We start from the raw sequence: 25,273 nt of genomic DNA on the forward strand, positions 1-25,273 counted from the left end.
GCTCGAGCTCGTTTAACATATGAAAGCTCGAGCTCAACCTCAGCTCGATTCTAGCTTCATTTCTAAAGCTCAAGCTCGGCTCGAAGGTAATTTTTCAAGCTCGAGCTCGGCTCGGGCTTGAGTCGTTTAGTATTTATTAATTAATTTATATTAATTATAATTATTATTATTCATATAATTTAGTTATTTTTTTATATTTATATTAATGGTAATTATTATTATTATTATATAAATATATGTTTAATATATTAATAAAAAGAATATATAAACAGAAAGCTCGTTTAGGCTTGCGAGCCGGCTCGAGCTCGATAAGCAAAGCTCAGTCTCGGGCTCGTTTACTAAATGAGCTTGTTTTTAGGCTCGGGCTCGAGCTCAGGGGTGGACCTACCCACGATGGTGGGTGGGCGGCCGCACCCCTTGAAAAAAAGGTTTTTAGTGCTAATTTTCGTCGAAAATCCCAAACACCCCTTGGATTTTTTTCAACCGCTCTCCTTAGAAAAAATATTATGAATTTATAAAAAAATTAAACACTAATTATTATGAAAATCTAAGTATATAACACAATTTGTATAATTATTCTTTAACTGCTTATTCACTTACTTAACCCAATCTACAATCTAATTTTACTAACCCAACTACCTAAGCCCAAACCCAACCCAACCCAACCCAAAGATTTATCCTTTCTTTATTGATTGGTTTTTTTTTTTGTTTTATGTGGTGATTAGGAGAAAATATAGATGTATAAGAGTTTGATCTTTTTATGTTTTTTGATTTTTTTTTAGTTGCTCTAGACTTGTATTTAATGATTTTTTTGTTTTATTTTAAGTTTTGTTTGTTTAAATGATTACTAATCAACATTTAAAACTAAGACTTGAATGTTTGAAAACTAAAATTGAAATTATGGACTATGGTATTGGTTGAACATTATTGTTTATTTTGTTTAAGTGTTTTTGTTTTATGAACTTACGGAGCAAATTTATATGTGATAAGAACCATGCTAGAGAAGTTATGGCGCGATTTCTCAAGAGGAAAATAGTTGGACCACTTTTTTTGTCGGATTCTTCTAGTTAAAGACAAAGTTATGTCTTAGATAAGTTTTTTGTTGTTTTATTTAAGAGAAAAATGCTCGGATAGTTCCTGTGGTTTGTCCATTTTTCACCTTTAGTCCCTAACTTTCTAAAATTACTACTATAGTCCCCAACTTTTGCAATTTCGTTCCCGGATAGTCCCTAGCGTGGATGAAGGTTAGTTTTTTATGTTAAGTGGGTGTGAAATGACGAGATTGCCCTTAGTGTCAAATTAATAACTAAAAAGTTAAAAAGAAATATAATTAATATTTTAGAATTTATGTGGGACCCACCCATCTACTTCATCTTACCCACTCCTCACCACCACCACCACCATCTCCACCTTTCGCCACCACCACCACCATCCACTTTTCTCCACCGCTTCACATCATCTCCACCGTCTTCAGTATTTTTTTAAATGATAACAGCTTACTGTAATCCAACAAAAAACGGGAAAATGGTGCCTTGCATCTGCTCGTTGACTCCACTCCCATCTTCAACCTTCATATCCAAATTCATTTCAGAACAACCATACCTCTCCCTTCTAGAAACCAAATGCTCCAATATCAAACACCATCATCAGAGGCTTCTCCAGAAGCTCAAACCCTCGTATGGCCATTTCGTTGTTTATTGAAATGTTGTGTAATTAGGTTGTTGATCTAGATAATGTCACTTACCCTTTGGTTTTCAAGGCGTATACTGAACTGGGTTTGTGTAAAAATGGAGCTCAGCTTCATGGGAGAGTTTTGAAGTTAGGGTTATTGTTTGATGATTATATATGTAACAATATTGTGCACATGTATGCGAATTGCGAGTGTTTCGGTGAGGCGTTTGAGGTGTTTCTGATTTGGACTTTGAATCTTGGTGATTTTTTGTTTGAACTTATGGTGTTATATGGTTGTGGTGGTTTAATTGTGGTGAAAGTGGTTTAATTGGTGTTGCAGACGAGAGAGAGAGAGAGAGAGAGGAAGAGAGAAAGGGAAAAGAGGGGGTGGGTGTGGGTATGGGGATAGGATAAGGTGGGGCTCACTGTTTTTTTAATATTATAATTGGTTGAGAGTTTTGGTTATATTTATTGATAATAAGGGCAATCTTGTCATCTCACACATACTTAACACTAAAAACTAACCCCTATCTACGTTAGGGACTATCCGGGAACGAAATTGTAAAAGTTGGGGACTATAGCAGTGATTTTAGAAAGTTAAGGACTAAAGGTGAAAAATGGATAAACCACATGGACTATCCGAGCATTTTTCTCTTTATTTATTTCTAAAGCTCGAGCTCGGCTCGAAGGTAATTTTTCAAGCTCGAGCTCGGCTCGGGCTTGACTTGTTTAGTATTTAACTATTTATTAATTAATTTATATTAATTATAATTATTATTATTCATATAATTTAGTTATTTTTTTATATTTATATAAATGGTAATTATTATTATCTAAAGCTCGAAGCTCGGGCTCGTTTACTAAATGAGCTTGTTTTTAGGCTCGGGCTCGAGCTCAGGGGCAGACCTACCCACGATGGTGGGTGGGCGGTCGCACCCCTTGAAAAAAAGGTTTTTAGTGCTAATTTTCGTCGAAAATCCCAACCGCACCCCTTGGATTTTTTCAACCGCTCTCCTTAGAAAAAAACATTATGAATTTATAAAAAAAAAATTAAACACTAATTATTATGAATATCTAAGTATATAACACAATTTGTATAATTATTATTTAACCACTTATTCACTTACTTAACCCAATCTACAATCTAATTTTACTAACCCAAGTACCCAAGCCCAAACCCAAGTCCCAACCCAAAGATTTATCCTTTTTTTATTGATTGTTTTTTTATGTGGTGATTAGGAGAAAATATAGATATATAAGGGTTTGATCTTTTTATGTTTTTTGATTTTTTAGTTGTTCTATACTTGTATTTAATGATTTTGTTGTTTTATTTTAAGTTTTGTTTGTTTAAATGATTACTAATCAACATTTAAAACTAGGGCTTGAATTTTTGAAAACTAAAATTGAAAATTATGGACTATGGTATTGGTTGAACATTATTGTTTAGAGTAAACTGCCATTTTGGTCCCTGAGATTTGGCCAGTTTTGTCACTTTAGCCCAATTCTCAATCCTTTTGTATCTGGGTCCCTGTGGTTTCAGTTTTGTAGCCATTTTGATCCAAAAGTGAAATCAGGCCAGATTCCCCAAATTAAACCCCCCTGTTTTGTCCTTGTCCTTAGGGGTAATTTTGTCATTTTCGTTTTATTATAACTGGTAGAGGGAGGGGGATCTTGCTCTTGCTCACTTCATCTTCCCCATACAAACCCTGGTTTTCACAGAGCAGATCCCCTTATACACAACCTATACATACAAATCCTCCAAGAATACTATGGCTCAGGAACCCTCATCTTCCTCCTCATCCTCATCTCAAACCCTAGAATAACCTATCTCTACTTCAATTTCAACTGATAGCACCAACAATCAATCTCTCACACGTAACGTTTCATTCAATCGATTGAACGCCAAAGCGCCGGAGTTCGTCCCTCGCACCACCACCACCGCCGCCTCCTCCTCCGCCGTTTCCGCCGCCGTGACGTCATCTACCTCCGATCTAACTCAGTCGCGGCTTGTGATATCGCCTCCGCCGACGTCGCCGGGGATAATTCATGTATTTCTTTATCCTAATTCTCCGTTTCATGCTCTGATCCCGACGTATGTGCTGGTGACGGTTCCGGTGTCGGTGCAGAGTGATCACGGTCATCATCATCATCCGCATCATCATGTGGCGATTCAGTATCATCATCAGCAGCAGCATCACCAACAGCATAATCATGGTCATCAGCGGCAGTTTAATGGTGGTGGCAGGGGGTATCTGGATCAATTTAGTTTTATACGGTCAAGGTTGATTAATTTAGTTTTATTATTTTTAATTAATAACCAGTTATAATAAAACGAAAATGACAAAATTACCCCTGAGGAAAAGGACAAAACAGGGGGGTTTAATTTGAGGAATCTGGCCTGATTTCACTTTTGGACCAAAATGGCAATAAAACTGAAATCACAGGACCCAGATACAAAAGGTTTGAGATTTGGACTAAAGTGGCAAAACTGGCCAAACCTCAAGGACCAAAATGGCAGTTTACTCTATTGTTTATTTTGTTTAAGTGTTTTTGTTTTATAAACTTACGGAGCAAATTTATATGTGATAAGAACCATGCTAGAGAAGTTATGGCGCGATTTCTCAAGAGGAAAAGGGTTGGACCACTTTTTTTGTCGGATTCTTCTAGTTAAAGACCAAGTTATGTCATAGATAAGTTTTTTGTTGTTTTATTTAATGATTAGGAGAAATAGAAGTAGGCAGCATTTGAACTTTGGTGGTTTTTTGTTATTAATTTACTTACTTATGAAGGTCTTTTTATGTTGTTTGGTGTTTTACTCGAAAGTTTGTTTGTTAATGTGATAGAAAGTTAGAAAATAGGGTTTGATTGTTTGAAAAATTGAAATTGACCCGACCAGACCCGATATGACTCGCAAAACTTGTTTGTTTATGTTTACTGGGTTTACATGACCCGACCCGATCTGACCCGCTATGAACTGAATTTTTTATATAGCTAGAGGCCTAAAATTTTTCAATTTTTTCAGCACCCCCAGGAAAAAATTTCTGGGTCCGCCACTGCTCGAGCTCGTTTATGCTTGTCTCGTTCGAGCTTTTTTTCAAGCCGAGCTCGAGTAGCTCGCAAGTAGCTCGACTCGTTTGCACCCCTATCTACAACTACTATACTGTTTGATGGTTTTTGGAATTAGCTTTTGTTTCATAGGTACAACTTTTATAAAACCCCTGCCCATGAATATAAAGTGTCCAAAGTATTCTGCACTCAAATCTTACCCTATTCACCACCAAATGTCAAAATGCTTTCCTACATGGCCCCTTAATGAAACAGCATACTGCAACCCAAACGCACAGTGAAGATTCAAAAATCAGACCTCTGGATAGCCTAGTGAATTGAATCTCGTAACAGGAAAGAGACCTGCAAAACAAATAACCGTTAGGCTCGTCGCAAAGATGGGAGGGCCGCTCTGTTGTAGAGAGAGAAAATAGACATATAAACTTTTAAAGAAAGTAAATCGTAAATTTGTCCAACATTATTTGCAACACGAATTTCATAAAGTGGTTAACTGAATTACATATTTAAAAATAAAAATAAAAAATTAATGAGCCGACTCGATTTGACTTGAGTCAGCTCAAACACTTAACGAGTCAGCTCGAGCTTGACTTTTCAACTCAATTAAATAAACGAGATGAGTCAAGCTGCCTCATTTAAGTTCGAGCTCGAGTTTAACCTTACTCAACTCGGCTAGGTTCAATAGGGTTTGTCAATAAAAAAAGGTTATTATCCGCTCCATTCCTTTCTAGTCCCATCCATCCACACAGACACATTGTTCACTCACCGAGTGTGAAGAAGGTTAGGGTTTATGATCCACACAGACACTCATAAACTCATTCCAATTCCGGTATTATTTCGCTGATTTTAGTGTTTATGAGCCTTCTGTTTTCATTTCAAGTCACAGATGTTTGATTTTTGGGTTTATTACGGTGATATTAGGGTTTATATTTCTGTGATATTTTGATTTCGTTATGAACCTCGGTTCCCTTTTTGATAATTGAACTATCAATTTCAACATTCATATGCTAAGTCGTATACTTTCATCATCGACAGTACATGCATCTGTGTTAATCCATAGAAATAGTGACCAAATTTAACATGTCTTTAAATTATAATTATTTACAGAATTAAAATGATGAAACACGAGGAAAGTAAGTTCAACTCATCTTTAGATAATCCTCTTTGTTGTGCGTGATTAAACTGATTATGTGAGCTTTATAAGTTAATCATAAGAAACAGTGGATCACTGGACTATAAACTGATATAGCGTTCAGCAGATAAACTATACATTGGGTTGATGATGGTATAATCGTCGCATCCAAACAGTAATGTATCACCTTGAATTATTATACTTTGTGTTGTACTTTATTCCCCTAATGTTGTATTTGGCAGCTTATGTGCAGCATTATCTAGTATCAATCTGACAAAAACACCTGAAGATGAATGCTGAATGTTCGTCTAACGCTCAACAATTGTCTTCGACTACAATCAACACACTTCCTCAAACCATAATAGAAAACATCCTATGTCTTTTACCAATTCAAGAGGCAGCAAGGACAAGTATCCTCTCAAGGGAATGGAGGTACAAGTGGACCACTATTCCCAAACTTGACTTTTGTTGGTCTGCTGTGCCGGAAATTAGAACTCAAGAGAATCAAACATCTCACGTAGAACGGGCAAGGAAAATTATGGAACGGAGGCGTAAACTTTTCAATGCTATACCCCGAGTTCTGTTAATGCACCAGGGTCCAATACACGAGTTCAGCATTGACTCGATTGAAAACTGTGACTGTTTTGAACTTGATCCAATAATATTTCATTTGTCTAGGAACCATGCTGTCAAGAAATTAAAACTAGCGTTTGATTATATGTATCCGCATAAGTTGCCCTTATGCGCCTTCTCTTTGCATCATTTAAGAGACCTACATCTCTTTAATGTTGTTATTGACCATCAACCAATATTCAGTGGATTTGGTAGCCTTAGAAGCTTATGCTTGTATTCTGTAAAGATCTCTAAAAATGCTCTTCTTCATCTTTTATCTAATTGTCCGTCGCTTAAGAGGTTCACTTTGGTAAGTTCTCGCTTGAATATTTATTCTCATGGGCTTAGTAAACTTATCTGAATATTGTAAGTTACTGCAGCTAGGATCTATCTGTGATAAAGATTGCACAATTATTGAGCTATTTGATTGTCTACATGTGATTGAAGATCTGACTATCTACGGGGACACTCCCGAACTGGTATTATTTTTATTTATCCACATTATATGTAAATATTGAAAGAAAAGAAAATCAAACTTTGGTTGTAAAATTTTGTTTGCTTATTATTGTAGCTTGTTCTAGACTCGGTTCCAAACGAGCTTCCAACCTCACTAATCCACCTCAAGTACTTTTGTTTTAACGAACTGTATTTCGGTGACGACCATGGATTAATCTTTCTTCTTATTTTGATCAAATGTTCCCCAAACTTGGAGAAAATTGAGCTAGACGTAAATCTTTTTTTTCCTTATACTATTTATTTTACTTCCCGCCAAAATCCACTGACAAAAATAGTGACGACACTTCCTGTAGATTGCCGAGGGTATTGGTGATGACAATGAGACGTTGTTTGGTATATTGGAAAAATACTCAGATGTTCGGTTGGAGCATCTGAAGGAATTGGAGATTCACTATTTCAGCAACTTGAAGCATGAGATGGAGCTTGTGACGGTTATCTTGGCAAGGTCACCCAAGCTGAAGAAGGTGATCATACATAGTTTGGTTGAAAAGGATGAAGAGTCGGATATGTTAAAAATTCTCTTACAAGCCTCACGCGCATCACCTGTAGAAATCGTTGTGAGATCTATGATAGATTAGTTGTATTGCTACTTTTTTGTGTTTTCTTTCTGGTTAGTCTATGGAGTTCTTTTGGATGTTGGCAATTACTCAACTAGGGTATGTATATTCATAATGATTATTAAATGAATCAAATCATCCGAGTTAGAGCTCGTGTTTGTAAAAATGTTTTCAAGTTAAACTTGAGCTTTAAAAATATCATTGTGATGTGTTTCTTTTGCTTGAAGTGGTTATAATCACTTTGATGGTGTTGAGTGTTTCAAATTGTAATTATTTAAAGAATTAATTGATGAACACATGAGTAAAGTAAGTTTAACTCATCTTTTGATAATCCACTTTGTTGTGTGTGGTAAGTGTTAAACTGATTACATAACCCTTTATAAGTTTATCATAAGCAAAAATAATCAGCCTCATGACCTTCAAGTAGGTCTGTCAAAAATAACCAATAACGAGTAGACCAACCGACCCGTTTATGATTCAGGTAGAGCAGGGTTTGGCTTAGACTCGTACATACCTTGGTAGGCCATGGAAGCAATTCTCAACGAAAGTGATTATGTAGTCCATCGGAGAGTTTTTGAGCCCGACGGGCTGGATTTCATGGGTCCTGGGTGTTGACCCACCTGAGTCCATTTTCCATGGTGAGTACATGACACTGATGACTGGTCCAGGTGCTGGAGTCGATAAATGGGTCAAATGGGCTGGGTATAGGCTTCGCCTAACGAGTAGGGACGCCAACAGGTTCACTGTGTCTGTGGTGATTTTTTGACTCAACTTTATAATCATGAAAATGACACTGTATACTGTTCTGTTTAGCGGTTGTTTCTTATTTGTTTTCTTTTCTTAAGATGTGTTGCAATACACCATATTCTAACACGCTTACCATAACTGTAATACTTGTGAGATATTTGTGTTTAGATTAACCAACAATCTATGATAATGTTTGTATTTTGTCTGCATTTATCCTACAAAGTTCAGTTTCATATATGCTAGATTGGCTAGCATATTTACTAGAATGTGTGTTTAAATATATGTATAGATCCAAGTATTAGGGCCGAAGCCTGTAATCCTAGTTTGGGTCTTGTGTTTGATCGAGGATCTGAACCTGCAAAAGAACAAACCGTTAAGCTCGCCGCAGAGATGGGAGGGCCCCTCTGCGACCACCCTCCGGCGTGAGGATAAGTATTTGATAGAGAGAGAAAGTAGGACGAAGGTTCAGAAAATCGTACTTGGTTTGTACTTTTTTTTTGAAAGGCAAAAAAAAAAAAAATCGTACTTGGTTTGTACTTGATAGGGTATTTATACTAGTCCACTGTGATGACGTCATCCGGCTGGACGAACCTATGGATGATCCGTCTGCTGGCGAATGGGGAACAGAGCTTTTGAGATATGGGTCCCGTCATGATCCGGTCTGGCCCTCAGGAGAAGGTCCGTCCTCGGATATGTATCTTCAATATGACATGATATAAAATATGAATTTTAAGTACTATTTAGAAATAATAAATGAAAATGAGAGATGGTATAAAAATAATGTTTTATACCAAAACATGATTATTTTAATTCGTTTGAAATCAAGAATAAAACCATAAATTTCCGAAGAGTTTACATGTGAGTTTATTTTAGGTGTACCTATTCACACACCAATTTGCCTATTGGCACACTAAAACGGTGTTTTTTGTCTTATATGCACACCCTGCAGTGTCGAGCTGTGGTTAAAGCGCGGCGTTTTGGTCCGGTTAACCAGACAAAGACTGACGGGTGTCTGACGGGTCTGTTGACTGGACCAAAACGCCGAGCTTTGGCTGCGTTTTGGTCCTGTCAACCAGACAAAAGACTGACTGGGTGTCAGTCTTTTGTCTGGTTAACGCGGCCAAAGCTCGGCGTTTTGGTCCGGTCAACAGACCCGTCAGACACCCGTCAGTCTTTGTCTGATTGATCGGACCAAAACGCCACGCTTTGATCATAGCTCGGCACTGCAGGGTATGCATATAAGACAAAAAACACCTTTTTGGGTGTGGCTAGATAGTTTGGGCCTTATTTTATTAGAGCACCTTCAATAGTTGTTTCATCCGGACATCATCTCTCTCTGGCATCTTGTCATCCGTTACTTTCTCCTCCCTACTCTCTCTCACTCACATCCTCCGTACACGTGTGTTTGGAAATCTAGACGCCACCAACCAAATGCTTACTCCAATAGGGATGTCCGAAAGTGGATGCCACCTAGGCTTCAATTGTCCATTCAGAATCTTGCATTGGAGATGCCTTTAGTGTTTTTTTACCCATTATGTATGGATATATTATGAATGAAATCCAAGTAAGATTAGATTTGTAGTTTGATATATTATATAACGCTATGGGGTATGGGGATAGTGGTTTTGGTCATGAATTGCCATGTAGGACCATGGAACCAACATTATACCGTCTTTGTGTGCAAACCATGGTGGTTCGCATGGTTTAATCAATGGCAACCATGATCCTTCTTCAATTAATCGGGGGATTTTGATTGGTGAGGAAAGATAGTGGATGATAATGAGGGTCATGGTACACACCATATAGGATGGTGGATTAGGTTGGTGAATGAGGGTGAGATGACATAACACTAACGTACACACACACTCTCTCCTTTATCTCTCTATGTCCAACCTCCACACACACTGTCTCTAACCTACAGAGCACCACCACCATGCGGTTACCACCACCACCCGGCCACCGGTCACCCCTCCTCCCATCGTAACACCACCGCCGGCCATCCCTACTCAAGTGAATTTTTCTATCCAAATTTACTATCTCACTTAGTGTATAAGCCAACAGAGCCTCAACTAGTGGATTGAACATGAACGCCCTGCTTGGGGGTTTCCAAAATCTGACTCCCTTCGTCCAAATCGGTATAATCCAAAGGTGGAGAGGACGAGTTAACACCTAAATCAAGTGGGGGGATGTCCGACTCATCCAGATTTGTGGGCAATTTCACAAGATCAGTCACAATAGGACCATCTCCATGCGCCGCACCATTTGACTTTGGGGGAAACGATGGTTCTAAAAGAATGATTAGCTACTGTATGGAACTTTAACTAGATTAGGCCTAAAGGACGTAACCTGTAAGATTTAGAAACATAAAGTACAAATTCCATCAATTTTAAAGAAAAGTGACACCGCTGAAATTGAATATAAGGATAAATAAGAAAAGTTGCAATTCACTTTTAAACAACCAAAGGACAATTATTCCATATATAAATAACCAACTTTTTAGTGCATCATCACTTGTAACTTGTGCTTTGGGAGTTTTTCAAAATAAAAAAGGAAAATTGGTTTGTAATAATCCCACCTAGACCTTATTGGCAATTAATAATCCCACCTCAGAATATTCCTCCCACAAGTCCCACCTTTCACTTATTTTTCCTACAATGGTCATCCTTTAAAGAAACTTAACGGAGTTAAGCTTTTTTTCCAAATTATAAACAAATTTTTTAGGGCTTTTGATTAGAATGACAATACGAGTCCATTGATGTAAAACTTGGCTCGAAACGATGCTCCAAACGATGAAAACGACGCTTTAATTCGGGTGTTTAAATTTTCAATTAACCAAAATCAAGTCACTTGTCGCACTATTTCGAAGTAAGTTTTACATCAATTGACTCGTGTTATCGTTCTGATCAAAAGCCGTAAAAAATCTGTTTGTAATTTGGAAAAAAGCTTAACTCCGTTAAGTTTTTTTAACGGGGGACCATTGTAGGAAAATAGGTGAAAGGTGGGACTGGTAGAGAGAATATTCTGAGATGAGATTATTAATGGCCAATAAGGTCTAGATTGGATTATTACAGACCAATCCCCCCCCCCCCCCCCCCCAAAAAAAAAAAAAAAAAAAGAAACTTGATTTTTTACTTTTAACCCAAAGGTTTTTAGCTTTTATAATTTTAACTCTACATAATTTGTTTTTTTAACTTTAACTCAAAACTAAACTTGATTTTTTTACTTTTAACACAAAGGTTTTTAGCTAATGATGTATATGGCAGCTTATGTTCAGCATTATTTACTATCAATCTGACAAAAACAACCTGAGATGAAAGTTAAACGTCCGACTAAAGCTCAACGATTGTCGTCGACTACAATCAACACACTCCCTCAAACCATAATAGAAAACATCCTATGTTTTTTACCTATCCGAGAGGCAGCACAGACAAGTATCCTCTCTAGGGAATGGAGGTACAAGTGGACCACAATTCCCAAACTTGAGTTTGGTTCGTCTAGTGTGCTTGAAATTAGAACTCAAGAGAATCAAACATCTCACGTAGAACGGGCAAGGAAAATTATGGAACGGAGGCGTAAACTTTTCAATGCTATACCCCGAGTTCTGTTAATGCACCAGGGTCCAATACACGAGTTCAGCATTGACTCGATTGCAAACTGTGACTGTTTTGAACTTGATCCAATAATATTTCATTTGTCTAGGAACCATGCTGTCAAGAAATTAAAACTAGCGTTTGATTATATGTATCCGCATAAGTTGCCCTTATGCGCCTTCTCTTTGCATCATTTAAGAGACCTACATCTCTTTAATGTTGTTATTGACCATCAACCAATATTCAGTGGATTTGGTAGCCTTAGAAGCTTATGCTTGTATTCTGTAAAGATCTCTAAAAATGCTCTTCTTCATCTTTTATCTAATTGTCCGTCGCTTAAGAGGTTCACTTTGGTAAGTTCTCGCTTGAATATTTATTCTCATGGGCTTAGTAAACTTATCTGAATATTGTAAGTTACTGCAGCTAGGATCTATCTGTGATAAAGATTGCACAATTATTGAGCTATTTGATTGTCTACATGTGATTGAAGATCTGACTATCTACGGGGACACTCCCGAACTGGTATTATTTTTATTTATCCACATTATATGTAAATATTGAAAGAAAAGAAAATCAAACTTTGGTTGTAAAATTTTGTTTGCTTATTATTGTAGCTTGTTCTAGACTCGGTTCCAAACGAGCTTCCAACCTCACTAATCCACCTCAAGTACTTTTGTTTTAACGAACCGTATTTCGGTGAAGACCATGGATTAATCTTTCTTCTTATTTTGATCAAATGTTCCCCAAACTTGGAGAAAATTGAGCTAGACGTAAATCTTTTCTTTTTACTATTTATTTTAGTTCCCGCCAAAATCCACTGACAAAAATAGTGACGACACTTCCTGTAGATTGACGAGGGTATTGCTGATGACAATGAGACGTGGTTTGGTATATTGGAAGAAAATTCAGATGTTCGGTTGGAGCATCTGAAGGAATTGGAGATTCACCGTTTCAGCAACTTGAGGCGTGAGATGGAGCTTGTGACGGTTATCTTGGCAAGGTCACCCAAGCTGAAGAAGGTGATCATACATAGTTTGGTTGAAAAGGATGAAGAGTCGGATATGTTAAAAATTCTCTTACAAGCCTCACGCGCATCACCTGTAGAAATCGTTGTGATAGATTAGTTGTATTGCTACTTTTTTGTGTTTTCTTTCTGGTTAGTCTATGGAGTTCTTTTGGATGTTGGCAATTACTCAACTAGGGTATGTATGTTCATAATGATTATTAAATGAATCAAATCCGAGTTAGAGCTCGTGTTTGTAAAACTGTTTTCAAGTTAAACTTGAGCTTTAAAAATATTGTTGTGATGTGCTTCTTTTGCTTGAAGTGGTTATAATCACTTTGATGGTGTTGAGTGTTTCAAATTATAATTATTTAAAGAATTAATTGATGAAACATGAGTACAGTAAGTTTAACTCGTCTTTTGATAATCCACTTTGTTGTGTGCGGTAAGTGTTAAATTGATTACATAACCCTTTACAAGTTTATCATAAGCAAAAATAATCAGCCTCATGACCTTCAAGTAGGCCTGTCAAAAATAACCAATAACCGAGTAGATCAACCGACCCGTTTATGATTCAGGTAGAGCAGGGTTCGGCTTAGACTCGTATATTCCTTGGTAGGCCATGGAACCATTCTCAACGAAAGTGATTACGTAGTCCATCGGCGAGTTTTTGAGCCCGACGGGCTGGATTTCAAGAATAAAACCATGAAGTTCCGAAGAGCTTACATGTTTTGGCCGGGGGGGAGTGTGTCCGCCCGGTAATATTTATTTATTCACATTATATATAACTGAAAGAAAACCAAGTTAAGCTTTGCTTGTCAATTTTTGTTTTGGCCTATGGTTGAAGTGGCTTGTTCCAGACTCCATTCCAGAAGAGCTTCCAACATCACTAATTCACCTCAAACACTTTCGTTTTTACGAAATGTGTTTCGCTGAACACCATGGATTAACTTTCCTTGCTGTTTTTTATTCTATTTAATTTAATTCTTGACAAAATCCGCTGACAAAAGTAATGACGACCCTTTCTGTAGATTGATATAGGGCATAATTATTGTTATGAAAATGAGACATGCTCTGGTATATTGGAAAAATATATTCGGATGTTCGGTTGGTGCATATGAAGGAATTGGAGATTCAATGTTTCAGCAACTTGAAGCGCGAGATAGAGTTTGTAAAGTTTATCTTGGCAACGTCACCTGTCGCATCTTGAAGTGTTACCACAAACCTCATGTATAATCAATACCAACCTTGCATATGTTAAGTCTTTTTTTTTTTAATCATAACATTGATGATACAAGCAACCTAAGACAGATAACGAATGTAAAAATCATGGGAATTCGACTAAGGGTTATTTATTGGATTCATAGATATCACATCTAAACAGGAAATCTTTATTCGACTAAAGGGTTATTTAAGGGCCGTCGGTAAGTGTAAAGTTGAAGTTTGCACAAGACGTCGGCTTACGTAGCAACGACGAACTAAACCCAAAAGTCGAATTCTCTAAATCAAATTCTAGAAAGTTGTCCTCAAACTGAAACGTCCCGATCACGATTGCAGGCTCACTCGTTGCACCACCGTCAACAAACGCCAAACACGCCACCTCGTTTGTAATCTGCTTAATAGAGTTAGCAGTGGATACAGTCCACTTCTTCCCATCCGGGAGGCTGAAATCGATATCAGGAACTTTCAAACCAGCAGTGGAGGTGCTGAAACAAAGGCCGAAGGGGGCGACAGGCTTTGCAGGACGTAATTGTTTTGTAACCTTTGTAAACCTCCTAACCACACCATTATAGATATCGGTTGTAAGCGTGGTGTAAGGGTCAGTTGTACTAAGCTTGGTACTTGTGTTTGCGGGAACATTGATAGATCTCTTTTTAATTACAATGCTATTGACACTGCTCTGGTCGACGGAGTATATAACTTGACGCCGGTTCTTGCACCCATTGATAGTGTTTGTAAAACGTAAGGCGAGGAAGAAAATGCCATGACACCAGAAACATTTGAAGGAAATGATGCAAATGTTGAATGAGGAGCACATGCTGCATAAGGGTGTGCATCATATAAAATTGAAGATTTTTCATACCGTCACTTACGTTCACTGTGAAATCGTAATCCCTTAAACTACAGTAAGACGTTCGAAAAGTTGTGCATTGATAATCTACGCAAGAAACAGCGTATGTGCAGAGCGTGTTGGTGGGGCAACTGCCTGGATAAATGTTCCATTGCACGATGCAGTCGTGCCATATGAAGGGAGCATCGGTGTCTATAAGGAAGTTTGAATGCAAGTATTGCTCGTTTACATAGTCATAGGCTGTCATGATCTCAACACTATACATTCACCATAGCCTCATGAAGAGTTATGAACTTGAACACGAGTATGGTTGAAGTGGCTTGTTCCAGACTCCATTCCAGAAGAGCTTCCAACATCACTAATTCACCTCAAACACTTTCGTTTTTACGAAATGTGTTTCGCTAACACCATGGATTAACTTTCCTTGCTGTTTTTTATTCTATTTAATTTAATTCTTGACAAAATCCGCTGACAAAAGTAATGACGACCCTTTCTGTAGATTGATATAGGGCATAATTATTGTTATGAAAATGAGACATGCTCTGGTATATTGGAAAAATATATTCGGATATATGAAGGAATTGGAGATTCAATGTTTCAGCAACTTGAAGCGCGAGATAGAGTTTGTAAAGTTTATCTTGGCAACGTCACCTGTCGCATCTTGAAGTGTTACCACAAACCTCATGTATAATCAATACCAACCTTGCATATGTTAAGTCTTTTTTTTTTTTAATCATAACATTGATGATACAAGCAACCTAAGACAGATAACGAATGTAAAAATCATTGGGAATTCGACTAAGGGTTATTTATTGGATTCATAGATATCACATCTAAACAGGAAATCTTTATTCGACTAAGGGTTATTTAAGGGCCGTCGTTAAGTGTAAAAGTTGAAGTTTGCACAAGACGTCGGCTTACGTAGCAACGACGAACTAAACCCAAAAGTCGAATTCTCTAAATCAAATTCTAGAAAGTTGTCCTCAAACTGAAACGTCCCGATCACGATTGCAGGCTCACTCGTTGCACCACCGTCAACAAACGCCAAACACGCCACCTCGTTTGTAATCTGCTTAATAGAGTTAGCAGTGGATTACAGTCCACTTCTTCCCATCCGGGAGGCTGAAATCGATATCAGGAACTTTCAAACCAGCAGTGGAGGTGCTGAAAACAAAGGGCCGAAGGGGGCGGACAGGCTTTGCAGGACGTAATTGTTTTGTAACCTTTGTAAACCTCCTAACCACACCATTATAGATATCGATCTTTTTAATTACAATGCTATTGACACTGATAAAGTATCCAAAAGAATCTGGTCGCGTTACCAACGGAGTATAAGAAAGATAACTTCTTACATCGACGTTTGATTGAGGAAGAAGGTAATAAGGACCGGTTCCAAAGAACAGAACCCCAGGGGCAGACGGCTTGCTTGGAAGACATAGAGCTAACGTTTTTTTAAGGGGTTGATAGAAGTAAGCTGGGAAGGCGTAAGGCGAGGAAGAAAATGCCATGACACCAGAAACATTTGAAGGAAATGATGCAAATGTTGAATGAGGAGCACATGCTGCATAAGGGTGTGCATCATATAAACCACTGAAGATTTTTCTACCGTCACTTACGTTCACTGTGAAATCGTTGTAGTTGATAAGGGTTTGGTTACACGAACCAGTCACAGGGTTAAACACGTTGACTGAGCATGTACAGTCACCCCAACCAGGGAACGAAGAAGTGTTGGTTTCTAGAGGGCAAGAAGGATTCTTATAAGAGTAAGACGTTCGAAAAGTTGTGCATTGATAATCTACGCAAGAAACAGCGTATGTGCAGAGCGTGTTGGTGGGGCAACTGCCTGGATAAATGTTCCATTGCACGATGCAGTCGTGCCATATGAAGGGAGCATCGGTGTCTATAAGGAAGTTTGAATGCAAGTATTGCTCGTTTACATAGTCATAGGCTGTCATGATCTCAACACTATAGAGAGGCTTAGCAGCATCGGTATGTTTGTTAACCGGAACTACTATGGATGTGTATGGCGGCACATACGCAGCCATAGCCTCATGTTCATGAGACATGAAAGCTAGAACGATAACGAGTAGTTGTATAAGCAAAAACATTTTTGTGTGTTTGTATGTTCTGTATCTCGAATGTAGTTTTGGAAAGAGCATTGAACATATTTATATAGGTATCTCATGGGTGTAATTTATGTTTCTTCGAAGATATATTTTTTTGGGAACAAAGAGATATACTTGGGGATGAGTTGTTAGGATTTTTGGCATATAACCATGAATAAATCAGAATAAGTCATCTACCCATAATGGAAACATGACACAATCTTGCGGTGTAAAGCTTTCGAACATGGCCATACACGCAAGTTGAGTAAATGTTTCACAGGCCCGGCCCAAGGGTAAGTAAACCCAAGCAAAGGCTTTGGGCCACCACTTAAGAAAGGCCCTAAATTTAAAAAAGACTGCTAGTTTTTTTATATATATTTAAACTAGGGCATTTAAACATAAAATGCGAGGTTGGCTTAGTGGTAAACTTCCTCTTTGTTTACCAAAAAGGCGAGGGTTCCACACCTATTCAGGCCTCTTTTTTCCTTATTTATTTTTAAAAACAAAGCCAAAAATCCAATTGGTACAAGCCTAGCAAAAATAACCTTATTTAGTGGGCCTCAGATCTCTAGTTCGCTTTGGGCCTTTAAAATGGTTGAGCCGGCCCTGATGTTTCATTGTATCCGTTGCTACTACAAGTGTAAACCAACCAAACCGTACGTTCATGAACTATTCAAGATATGTTTGTTAATAACTCGAACTTGAGCCGAGCTTAATCAATCTCAAACTTGAGCTAGACCATGTTAAATTGAAACTCATTTAATGTATAAACGAGACCAGAGTAGTTTTTTAATTATATAAATATAATAAAATAGTATGTATGTAATATAATTATATAATATATGAAACAAAAATTATTATAGATAAAAGTAGTTTATGAATAATAAACAAGTTATATCATTCAAAAATTAATAACAAATCCAATTCAATTCAAAGTTTGGGATAAAGAATTCATGTTACATCACAACCAGATAAGGATGCACCATCCACAATTGATACCGACTTACAAGGAAACATTTATTTTATTAATATAAATTTTGATCAAACTATTCTTAGCTGTAAGTACAGAATTTCCACCAATACTTTATTACTAGCCACGCATATCCGAGATAAACAGTACGCACAAACTAACCATCATTACATGTGACAGATTCTTAAAAGACGTCAGCTATTACTGGTGGGTTCATGAATATACACAATTTACAAATCGCAACAATTAATCATGACTTGTACCCGCTCATGTCATCATAACCCAACGTTAACACGTAACTTACATAACCATACAGTTAATTCCCACTACAGCACGGGTGCAGTACCGACAAATCCCGCCGTAGCGGCACGTATAAGGGACCACAAATATCATGTGTATGTCATGCTCAAGATATATACATACGTACAACAGTCATGCCGTATTATTACAGTTTAGGACAAGCATGTTCATGTTTGAAAAACATTCACAAAACTCACTTTTGCTATATGGAGGTTTTACTATAACTGATACAAACTTGGTTTCCTAATCAAGACCAGAATAATTTTAAACACTAGTTAAATCAAGAGTGGGGTACTAGATAGTCATTACCCTGATCATAAACCTAAACTCTACTCTTAACATTTTACTATAATTAAATTTATACGTCAATTAATCCTAAAAAAAATTCTATATTAAAACTTAAAGGAAACTTATATTTAAATTAAATACACACTACGCCTTATATTCGAGGAAGTTGTTAATGGCTAAACTTAATGAAGTTGATCTCTATTTATAGCAAGAAGACTTGCTTTGCTTTGTTCCGAAGAAAACCAATTTGGCGGCTAAGTTTACCTCTTTGAAGAAAAGAAATCTTCATGATGAAGATTCATGTATACTACACACGTATCCTTACATGCATACATACACGTTGCATATATAGAGTCCAGGGGCGGACTTTGGTTAGCCCGTGTGGGGGCGGCCGCACCCTTTGAAAAAAAAAAATTAGTGTTAATATCCGCGCAAACTCCCGACTGCACCATTTGAAAATTTTTGTCCGCACCTCTTGGAAAATTCCGACTGCACCCCTTGGAATTTTTCGTTTGCATCCCTTAGAAAAAAATGTTGAGAAATTATATAATTTTTTTTTTAACACGGATTGAAACCCGACCGAATTATCCTAATTAACCCTTTAATAAAACTTAAGTTAAGTATTCAGTCCATTAACCAAACATTAAAACAAACCCATTAACTAATAAGCCCAATAACTTAGCCCACTTCAAACATTAAAACAAACCCATTAAACAACCACAACCCAATCGCTGCCACCACTCCCGCTCTCCCTCCTCCTGCCAGCGACGACGACAACCTGCGACCACCCCTGCAAAATTCCGGCCGCACCCAGCTTCACACCGACAATAAACAGGTATGTCGATGTTCTTTTTGTTATTTTAATGTTTATTTCATTAGGAGATTTTGTTCAAGACTCATGAGATGGGATAAAAAAGTTTAAACTTTTATATGTTTTGAGCTAATTTGGGGTTGTTCTAGTCTTTATAGGATGGGTTTGTTGTCTCTTAATCACTTATTGATTATATGGTTCTAGTATAGGGTTTGAAAAGATGAAATTCTAGGCTTGAAATTCAAAATTTTAAATTGAAAATTAGAGAATATGGGCTATGGTTGAACACTTGAAGATCCTTGTTTATTTTGTATGTGATAGGACTAGGAGGAACCGTGATTAGGGAAGTTATGACGCGATTTCTCAAGAGAAAAGGGGTTGAACCACTTTTTTCGTCGGATTCTTCTAACTGAAGACTAAGGTATGTTTTTTTGAACTTTGATGCTTTTATGATGTTTACTTGTTTTACTTGAAACTTTGTTTGTTTATATGATAGGAACTTAGGAACTAGGGTTTGATTCTTTGAAAATTGAAATTGAACCGACCTGACCCGCTATGAAACTTTGTTTGTTTATGTTTACTTGTTTTACATGACCCAACCCGATCCGATCCGCTATGAACCGAAGTTTTTTTATATAGCTACGGGTCTACTCTTGACATTTTACTATAATTAAATTTATACGTTAACTAATCCTAAAAAAATTCTATATTAAAACTTAAAGGAAACTTATATTTAAATTAAATACACACTACGCCTTATATTTGAGAAAGTTGTTAATGGGTAAACTTAATGAAATTGATCTCTAGAGTTAAATGCTTGGTTGGTCCCTGTGGTTTTCAAAAATTGCAGACTTGGTCCTAGTGGTTTACTAATTACACGCGTGGTCCCAAAACTTGTCAAAAATGAACTCGGTTGGTCCCCAGCCCTAACATCAGTTAAATTTCTCAGTTAACTATGTGTGAAATGACTATACTACCCCTGAACAATTAAAAACCTAAAACTAAGAATTAAAAAATTTAAAAACCCACCACAACCTGCATCCAGTTGTGTTATATTAGGCAGATTTGGTGATGAATTTGTGTGTTATAAACGATCCACCACTGGAATTCGTCATGACAGGATGAAGAACAGAGAGCAGAGTATATGAAAAATAATTGGAACAGAACAGAACGGATCTGAAAAGTGAAGAACAGGTCTGGAGTTGAAAAAACAGATCTGAATGATAAGCACAGAAAAATGGAGCAGATTTGAGATGGAAAGGATGAATAACAGATCGGAAAACAGAATTAGCTTGGCTAGAGAAGAAAGGAGTCTCGTCGGAGAAGAAAGAAGTCTCGCCGGATAAGAAAGGAATCTCGCCGCTGCCGTGAGTCGCCGTCGCCGCCTTCTTTCTCCCTTTCATCTCTCTCACCGGAGAAATAATCCGGTGACCAGATTTTTAGAGAGAGAGAGAGAGAGAGCAGAGACCTATTGATGGTTAGGGTGGTCGTGATGAAGATGATACATGTAACATCCCAAAACTTATAAAATAGAATGCTTCAACACTTAAAAGTATTATATAATTAGTTATGGTAATTGTATTAAAAATCTAAAGAAAGTTTATAAAATATGGAATGGGTTATAAGGATCAATAAACCTAACTTGAGGGTTGGTAGTGTAACATTTAGAAACATATGAGTTAAAGAAATTAAAACCCAGTATTTGTGGGTTGTGTGAGTCGCGACCAGGAAGGAAGAACAAGGGGGAAACCCTAACCACATCAATTAACATCAAAATTCAGCAAGTTTGTGAAGGATTAGAGTCAATAATCGAATGCTAGTGTCTAAATACTCTCTAATCCAAGTGTTTTGAGTATAAGGTAAGATAAAATCTCATAATTTGATGCTTGTTGATGAACTAGGGTTTATACAAATTCGTGATTCAGTATGAAATTAGATTGCATGTGAGTTAGAATCATCATGTAGAAGGTGTATTGTGCTTGAATTTGATTTACTAAAGATTTTGGGAAAAACCCACTTGTTCTAGTATGATAATGAGTAGGTAATTGATTAGTTGAGTAAATCTTCAAGTAAAATTGTATGAATGGTAGAATATTGGTAGATTATATTGTGTAGAATGAATATTTGAACATGAGTGGTTGATTATGTGAAAGATGATGCATTCTAGTGAATTTATGCATAAGATACATGTACATAAGGCTTGATAAGTAGTACGCATGTTAGGTGTTTGATGAAATGCCTCAATGATAATCTAAGTAGCCTTGAATAAATCATGAGTGAATGGAATTGTATGATGAAATTAATGTATTGTCAATTGTTATATGAGTAGCATTGATACTTGAAAGTATGATTATGAATATAAGGGCTATGATCTAAATAAGAATGATTACGTGTAGGAACGAAAGAAGAAGGAGCTAGTTCCGGATCACAAACCAAGGCTCAAGATCGAGGTAAGTTCGTTACTTACATGTTTAGTTGCGAGTTTATTGATATTGTTTCCTTTGATAATTGATATTCAATTAAGGTAAATGTTTCAAATGAGAACGTGAAAGTAGGAATCCGTATCGGTCCATAGTGATTGGGTCGGTTCGGGTTCGGATGAGAAGGAATTTAATGGAAGTTTTCTCCTTGATCCGTACTAAACGGGTTATTGGAAGTGAATGAGAAATAGTTGTGTTTATTTGACTAGAATGAATTTGAAATGAAATAAGAACAATTGGTAAGATATCTTGTAAATCCGAGAATATGTATTGTGATAGGATGAAAACGTTATGTGTACTACACTAATATATTTTGTTGAATGATTGTAGGTAAAGCACCCGTATGATTGTCATTGCGTCGCTCGGATACGAACACACCTTGATCACCCGTGATGCGTTTCCGCAACTTTTGTAGTAACCTTATTAGTTAAAGGCTTTTGTTAAAGTTAGTAGTGTTGAAGTTTTAAGTTTTAACTAGATATTTGTGAATATTTAAGTATCTTAAACTTGATGTTTTTGAATCGGTAGTTTAAATGTCAAGATCTTCCTTATGTTTTTGAAGGTGTCGTTATTTGAGTATTTGATATATTATAAACAGGGAAGTTGTTCAAAATGCGAACGGGTCATGCCCAAATTTTTATTTTTTTTTTATTTTGGCGATTTGGTTAAGTGTCGTTTTGTGACGTTTCAAGCATGAATTTAGAAGGGGTGTTTCAATACAGAGTGGGGTGGGTTGGTGATGAAGATGATGATGGTGATGAAGATGACACAGGTTGTGGTGGGTTTTCCGATCTGTTATTTCGGTGGAAAAACGGAAAACCCATATTTTTAATTGGTGATGAAGATGATGATGGTGATGATACATGTTTTTAATTGTTAAAGGATAATATAGTCATTTCACACATAGTTAATTGAGAAATTTAACTGATGTTAGAGCTGGGGACCAACCGAGTTCATTTTTGACAAGTTTTGGGACCACGCGTGTAATTAGTAAACCACTAGGACCAAGTCTGCAATTTTTGAAAATCACAGGGACCAACCAAACATTTAACTCTGATCTCTATTTATAGCCAGAAGACTTGCTTTGCTTTGTTCCGAAGATAACCAATCTGGCGGCTAAGTTTGGCTCTTTGAAGAAAAGAAATCTTCATGATGAAGATTCATGTATACCATACACGTATCGTTACATGCATACATACATACATGCTGCATATATATAGAGACTTACACGTTGCATATATAGACTTAATACACATACACGTCTTTTTTAAAGGTGTGAATTATTCGTGAATGTTGGGAGGTCTAGCATACGTTGTCTTAACCGGATCTGCGCTAGAGAGCCTCCTCGCACAATAAATCCTCAATTTAAACCCCTCAATGAAAAACCCATATCACACAGACTCGAACTTAAGACCTGAAGAAAAAAACTCACCCGAACCCACCATAAATGAAACTTAAATACCCGTACCTACCAATAGAAATACACATACACGTAACATTCCTATCACATTTGTTAGTTTTTAAATTTTATTATTATATTATTATAATTAATTCAGTTGCTTCACTCGTTTTTCGTTTATAACTTTTAAACTATAACGTTTTATAAAATGACGAATATGTCATTAAAACGAGCGTATTTTTATCTATATTTTGACCAAAGTTTCATTAAAAACAGAGTAAGATCAATTATAATATATTTTATTATTAATATTAACCTGTTCCCTATAATAGCCAAAGTTTGTCTAGATATCTCATATTTCAACTAACCATTTTACTCGTTACTTACTTGTTCAACAATGTATAAATTATAAGCTTTAAATATAATCTTATTGGTTCAAAAAACAGGATGTTACAACTGAAAACAACAAACTAACCTTATTCTTTATTTAGTTAAATGAGTTAAACTTGAGTGTACTCGATTTACGTTAAGTATCAATGGATCTACGATTCTTAGTTTCATGAACACTCTTGCTCTTTGACCGTTGAAATGGTCAACCTTGAGCATTTCTTTGAGCACATCTAAAGATTAACAATCACTCTCTACTTAGGATGTTTTTACCTAGTCAAATCTACGAGATTCCATACCTCAGTTACGCCTCAAAACTACAAATAACTTCTTAAACTTCTTATCAACTATACATGCTAGCTTTTATATCAAACAAGTGTGTTATCCTCGTGTATTGTGGCGTTTGGTTTTGAATAAAATTTATATCGCAACATGGATAAAAAGAAGCAAGTCCTAATGTATATTCGGACTTTTATCACTAATTATATTTAAAAAACAATAAAAATAAACACCGACACTGGTTCCCATAACACTGATACCGGTATCAGCGTTCGGTCAGTATCGGTTTCGCAATTGGTATAGTTTATGACACAAAATCATACATTATTTTGAACACAACTCGGTTTGTTACAGTACCTGTACTCGTTATAGCTTACGATACAGTTTTTTTACAATGGTTTCATTACACAAAAATAGTCTGATGTAACCCAAAAAATAAAGTTGTGTAACCCAGATAATAAAGTCGTCTTCTACATCGATCGAAAACCATAAAAACGAATATCATATGGTTTTGATAATACTGATATTGGTTCCGATTGTTCAATTCATCACACTTTGGTACGCTACCGGCACATCACGGAAACCGAGTTACGGATCTAACCATGTAAATTTCACATCACGGAAACCGAGTTACCTGCGATTCGTTCCCAATTTCCTTATTTCGATTATCCGACTCATTAACAATAGTTGCATTATACCACATTTCAGTTTCTTGTTACTCTTAGGCATAGTTACCCAATTCCCCGGGCTTATAACCTTGGCGAAATTGCGCCATTCATGGCTTTGTGTTCCCTTAGAACTAAAAGCTCGTTTCCTCAGAATTCAACATTCTGTTTCAAGCGACATTTGCAACTTACTTCTTATTGTTTTATCCAATATCCCGGATTCACAAACTTAAAGTATCATAGCTAGATTCATAAGCGTAGTGTAATCCAACACTTAACAACTTACGAGACTTTCAAGTTGCCACTTTCATGATTCTTTTTATGGCATCAATTCGACCCGTTTGACTATCTAGTGAAAACCATCACTTTATTAACAAGTCAAACCCAATTCCAAATCTTTATTTTGACCCGTTTGATGATCGAGTGAACTTCGCCACTTTAAAGACACATCAAACACATCTATTACACTACGACTTCATTTATACACTAAACCCAAACATTTAACGAGACTAAAGTCACGTACCTTTAAAGCACACCTTTTCCACGCGTATCCCCTCCGGCGTGTCCGCTTGACGTTCCGGATTCCTTGCCTAAAGAGTTCAATTCATAACAAGTTTAGAACTCTTT

The 25,273-nt window shown here is 36.8% G+C and overlaps 3 protein-coding genes and 1 long non-coding RNA gene across 7 annotated transcripts; 3 read left to right on the top strand and 1 right to left on the bottom strand.

The window, feature by feature from the left end:
- The first annotated feature begins 5,430 nt into the window (after positions 1–5,430).
- LOC110886406 (F-box/FBD/LRR-repeat protein At1g13570-like) lies at positions 5,431–13,137 on the top strand. 3 transcript variants are annotated; one of them, XM_022134196.2, is made up of 6 exons: positions 5,438–5,563; positions 6,109–6,788; positions 6,859–6,957; positions 7,050–7,205; positions 7,288–7,604; positions 13,045–13,137. In XM_022134196.2, the coding sequence occupies exons 2-5, from the start codon at positions 6,156–6,158 to the stop codon at positions 7,570–7,572; spliced, it is 1,173 nt and encodes a 390-aa protein (XP_021989888.1). In that variant the 5' UTR covers positions 5,438–5,563; positions 6,109–6,155; the 3' UTR covers positions 7,573–7,604; positions 13,045–13,137. The 3 variants fall into 3 exon arrangements, with proteins under 3 accessions (XP_021989889.1, XP_021989888.1, XP_035834659.1); XM_035978766.1 differs by lacking the exon at positions 13,045–13,137 and having other exon boundaries at positions 7,288–7,747; XM_022134197.2 differs by lacking the exons at positions 7,050–7,205; positions 13,045–13,137 and having other exon boundaries at positions 5,431–5,563; positions 7,288–7,640.
- On the top strand, positions 11,671–13,135 carry LOC110886411 (F-box/FBD/LRR-repeat protein At1g13570-like). Of its 2 annotated transcripts, XM_022134205.2 has the most exons (4): positions 11,671–12,241; positions 12,312–12,410; positions 12,503–12,658; positions 12,737–13,135. In XM_022134205.2, exons 1-4 carry the CDS (start codon positions 11,858–11,860, stop codon positions 13,010–13,012), a joined length of 915 nt encoding a protein of 304 aa, XP_021989897.1. In that variant the 5' UTR covers positions 11,671–11,857; the 3' UTR covers positions 13,013–13,135. The 2 variants fall into 2 exon arrangements, with proteins under 2 accessions (XP_021989897.1, XP_021989898.1); XM_022134206.2 differs by lacking the exon at positions 12,503–12,658.
- A 1,165-nt stretch (positions 13,138–14,302) lies between the features above and the next one.
- Positions 14,303–17,070, bottom strand: LOC110883221 (chitinase CLP). Its single transcript, XM_035978399.1, has 4 exons — positions 16,186–17,070; positions 15,884–16,031; positions 14,774–14,930; positions 14,303–14,666 (listed from the first exon to the last, which is right to left on the bottom strand). The coding sequence occupies exons 1-4, from the start codon at positions 17,068–17,070 to the stop codon at positions 14,303–14,305; spliced, it is 1,554 nt and encodes a 517-aa protein (XP_035834292.1).
- A 2,213-nt stretch (positions 17,071–19,283) lies between these two features.
- LOC110886416 lies at positions 19,284–22,471 on the top strand. The gene is made up of 4 exons (XR_002562815.2): positions 19,284–19,460; positions 19,758–19,857; positions 21,833–21,886; positions 22,247–22,471. It is a non-coding gene; the product is annotated as an uncharacterized LOC110886416 (long non-coding RNA).
- Positions 22,472–25,273: the final 2,802 nt, after the last annotated feature.

This window comes from Helianthus annuus, chromosome 10 (genome assembly GCF_002127325.2).
Source record: "Helianthus annuus cultivar XRQ/B chromosome 10, HanXRQr2.0-SUNRISE, whole genome shotgun sequence".
NCBI lineage: Eukaryota > Viridiplantae > Streptophyta > Magnoliopsida > Asterales > Asteraceae > Helianthus > Helianthus annuus.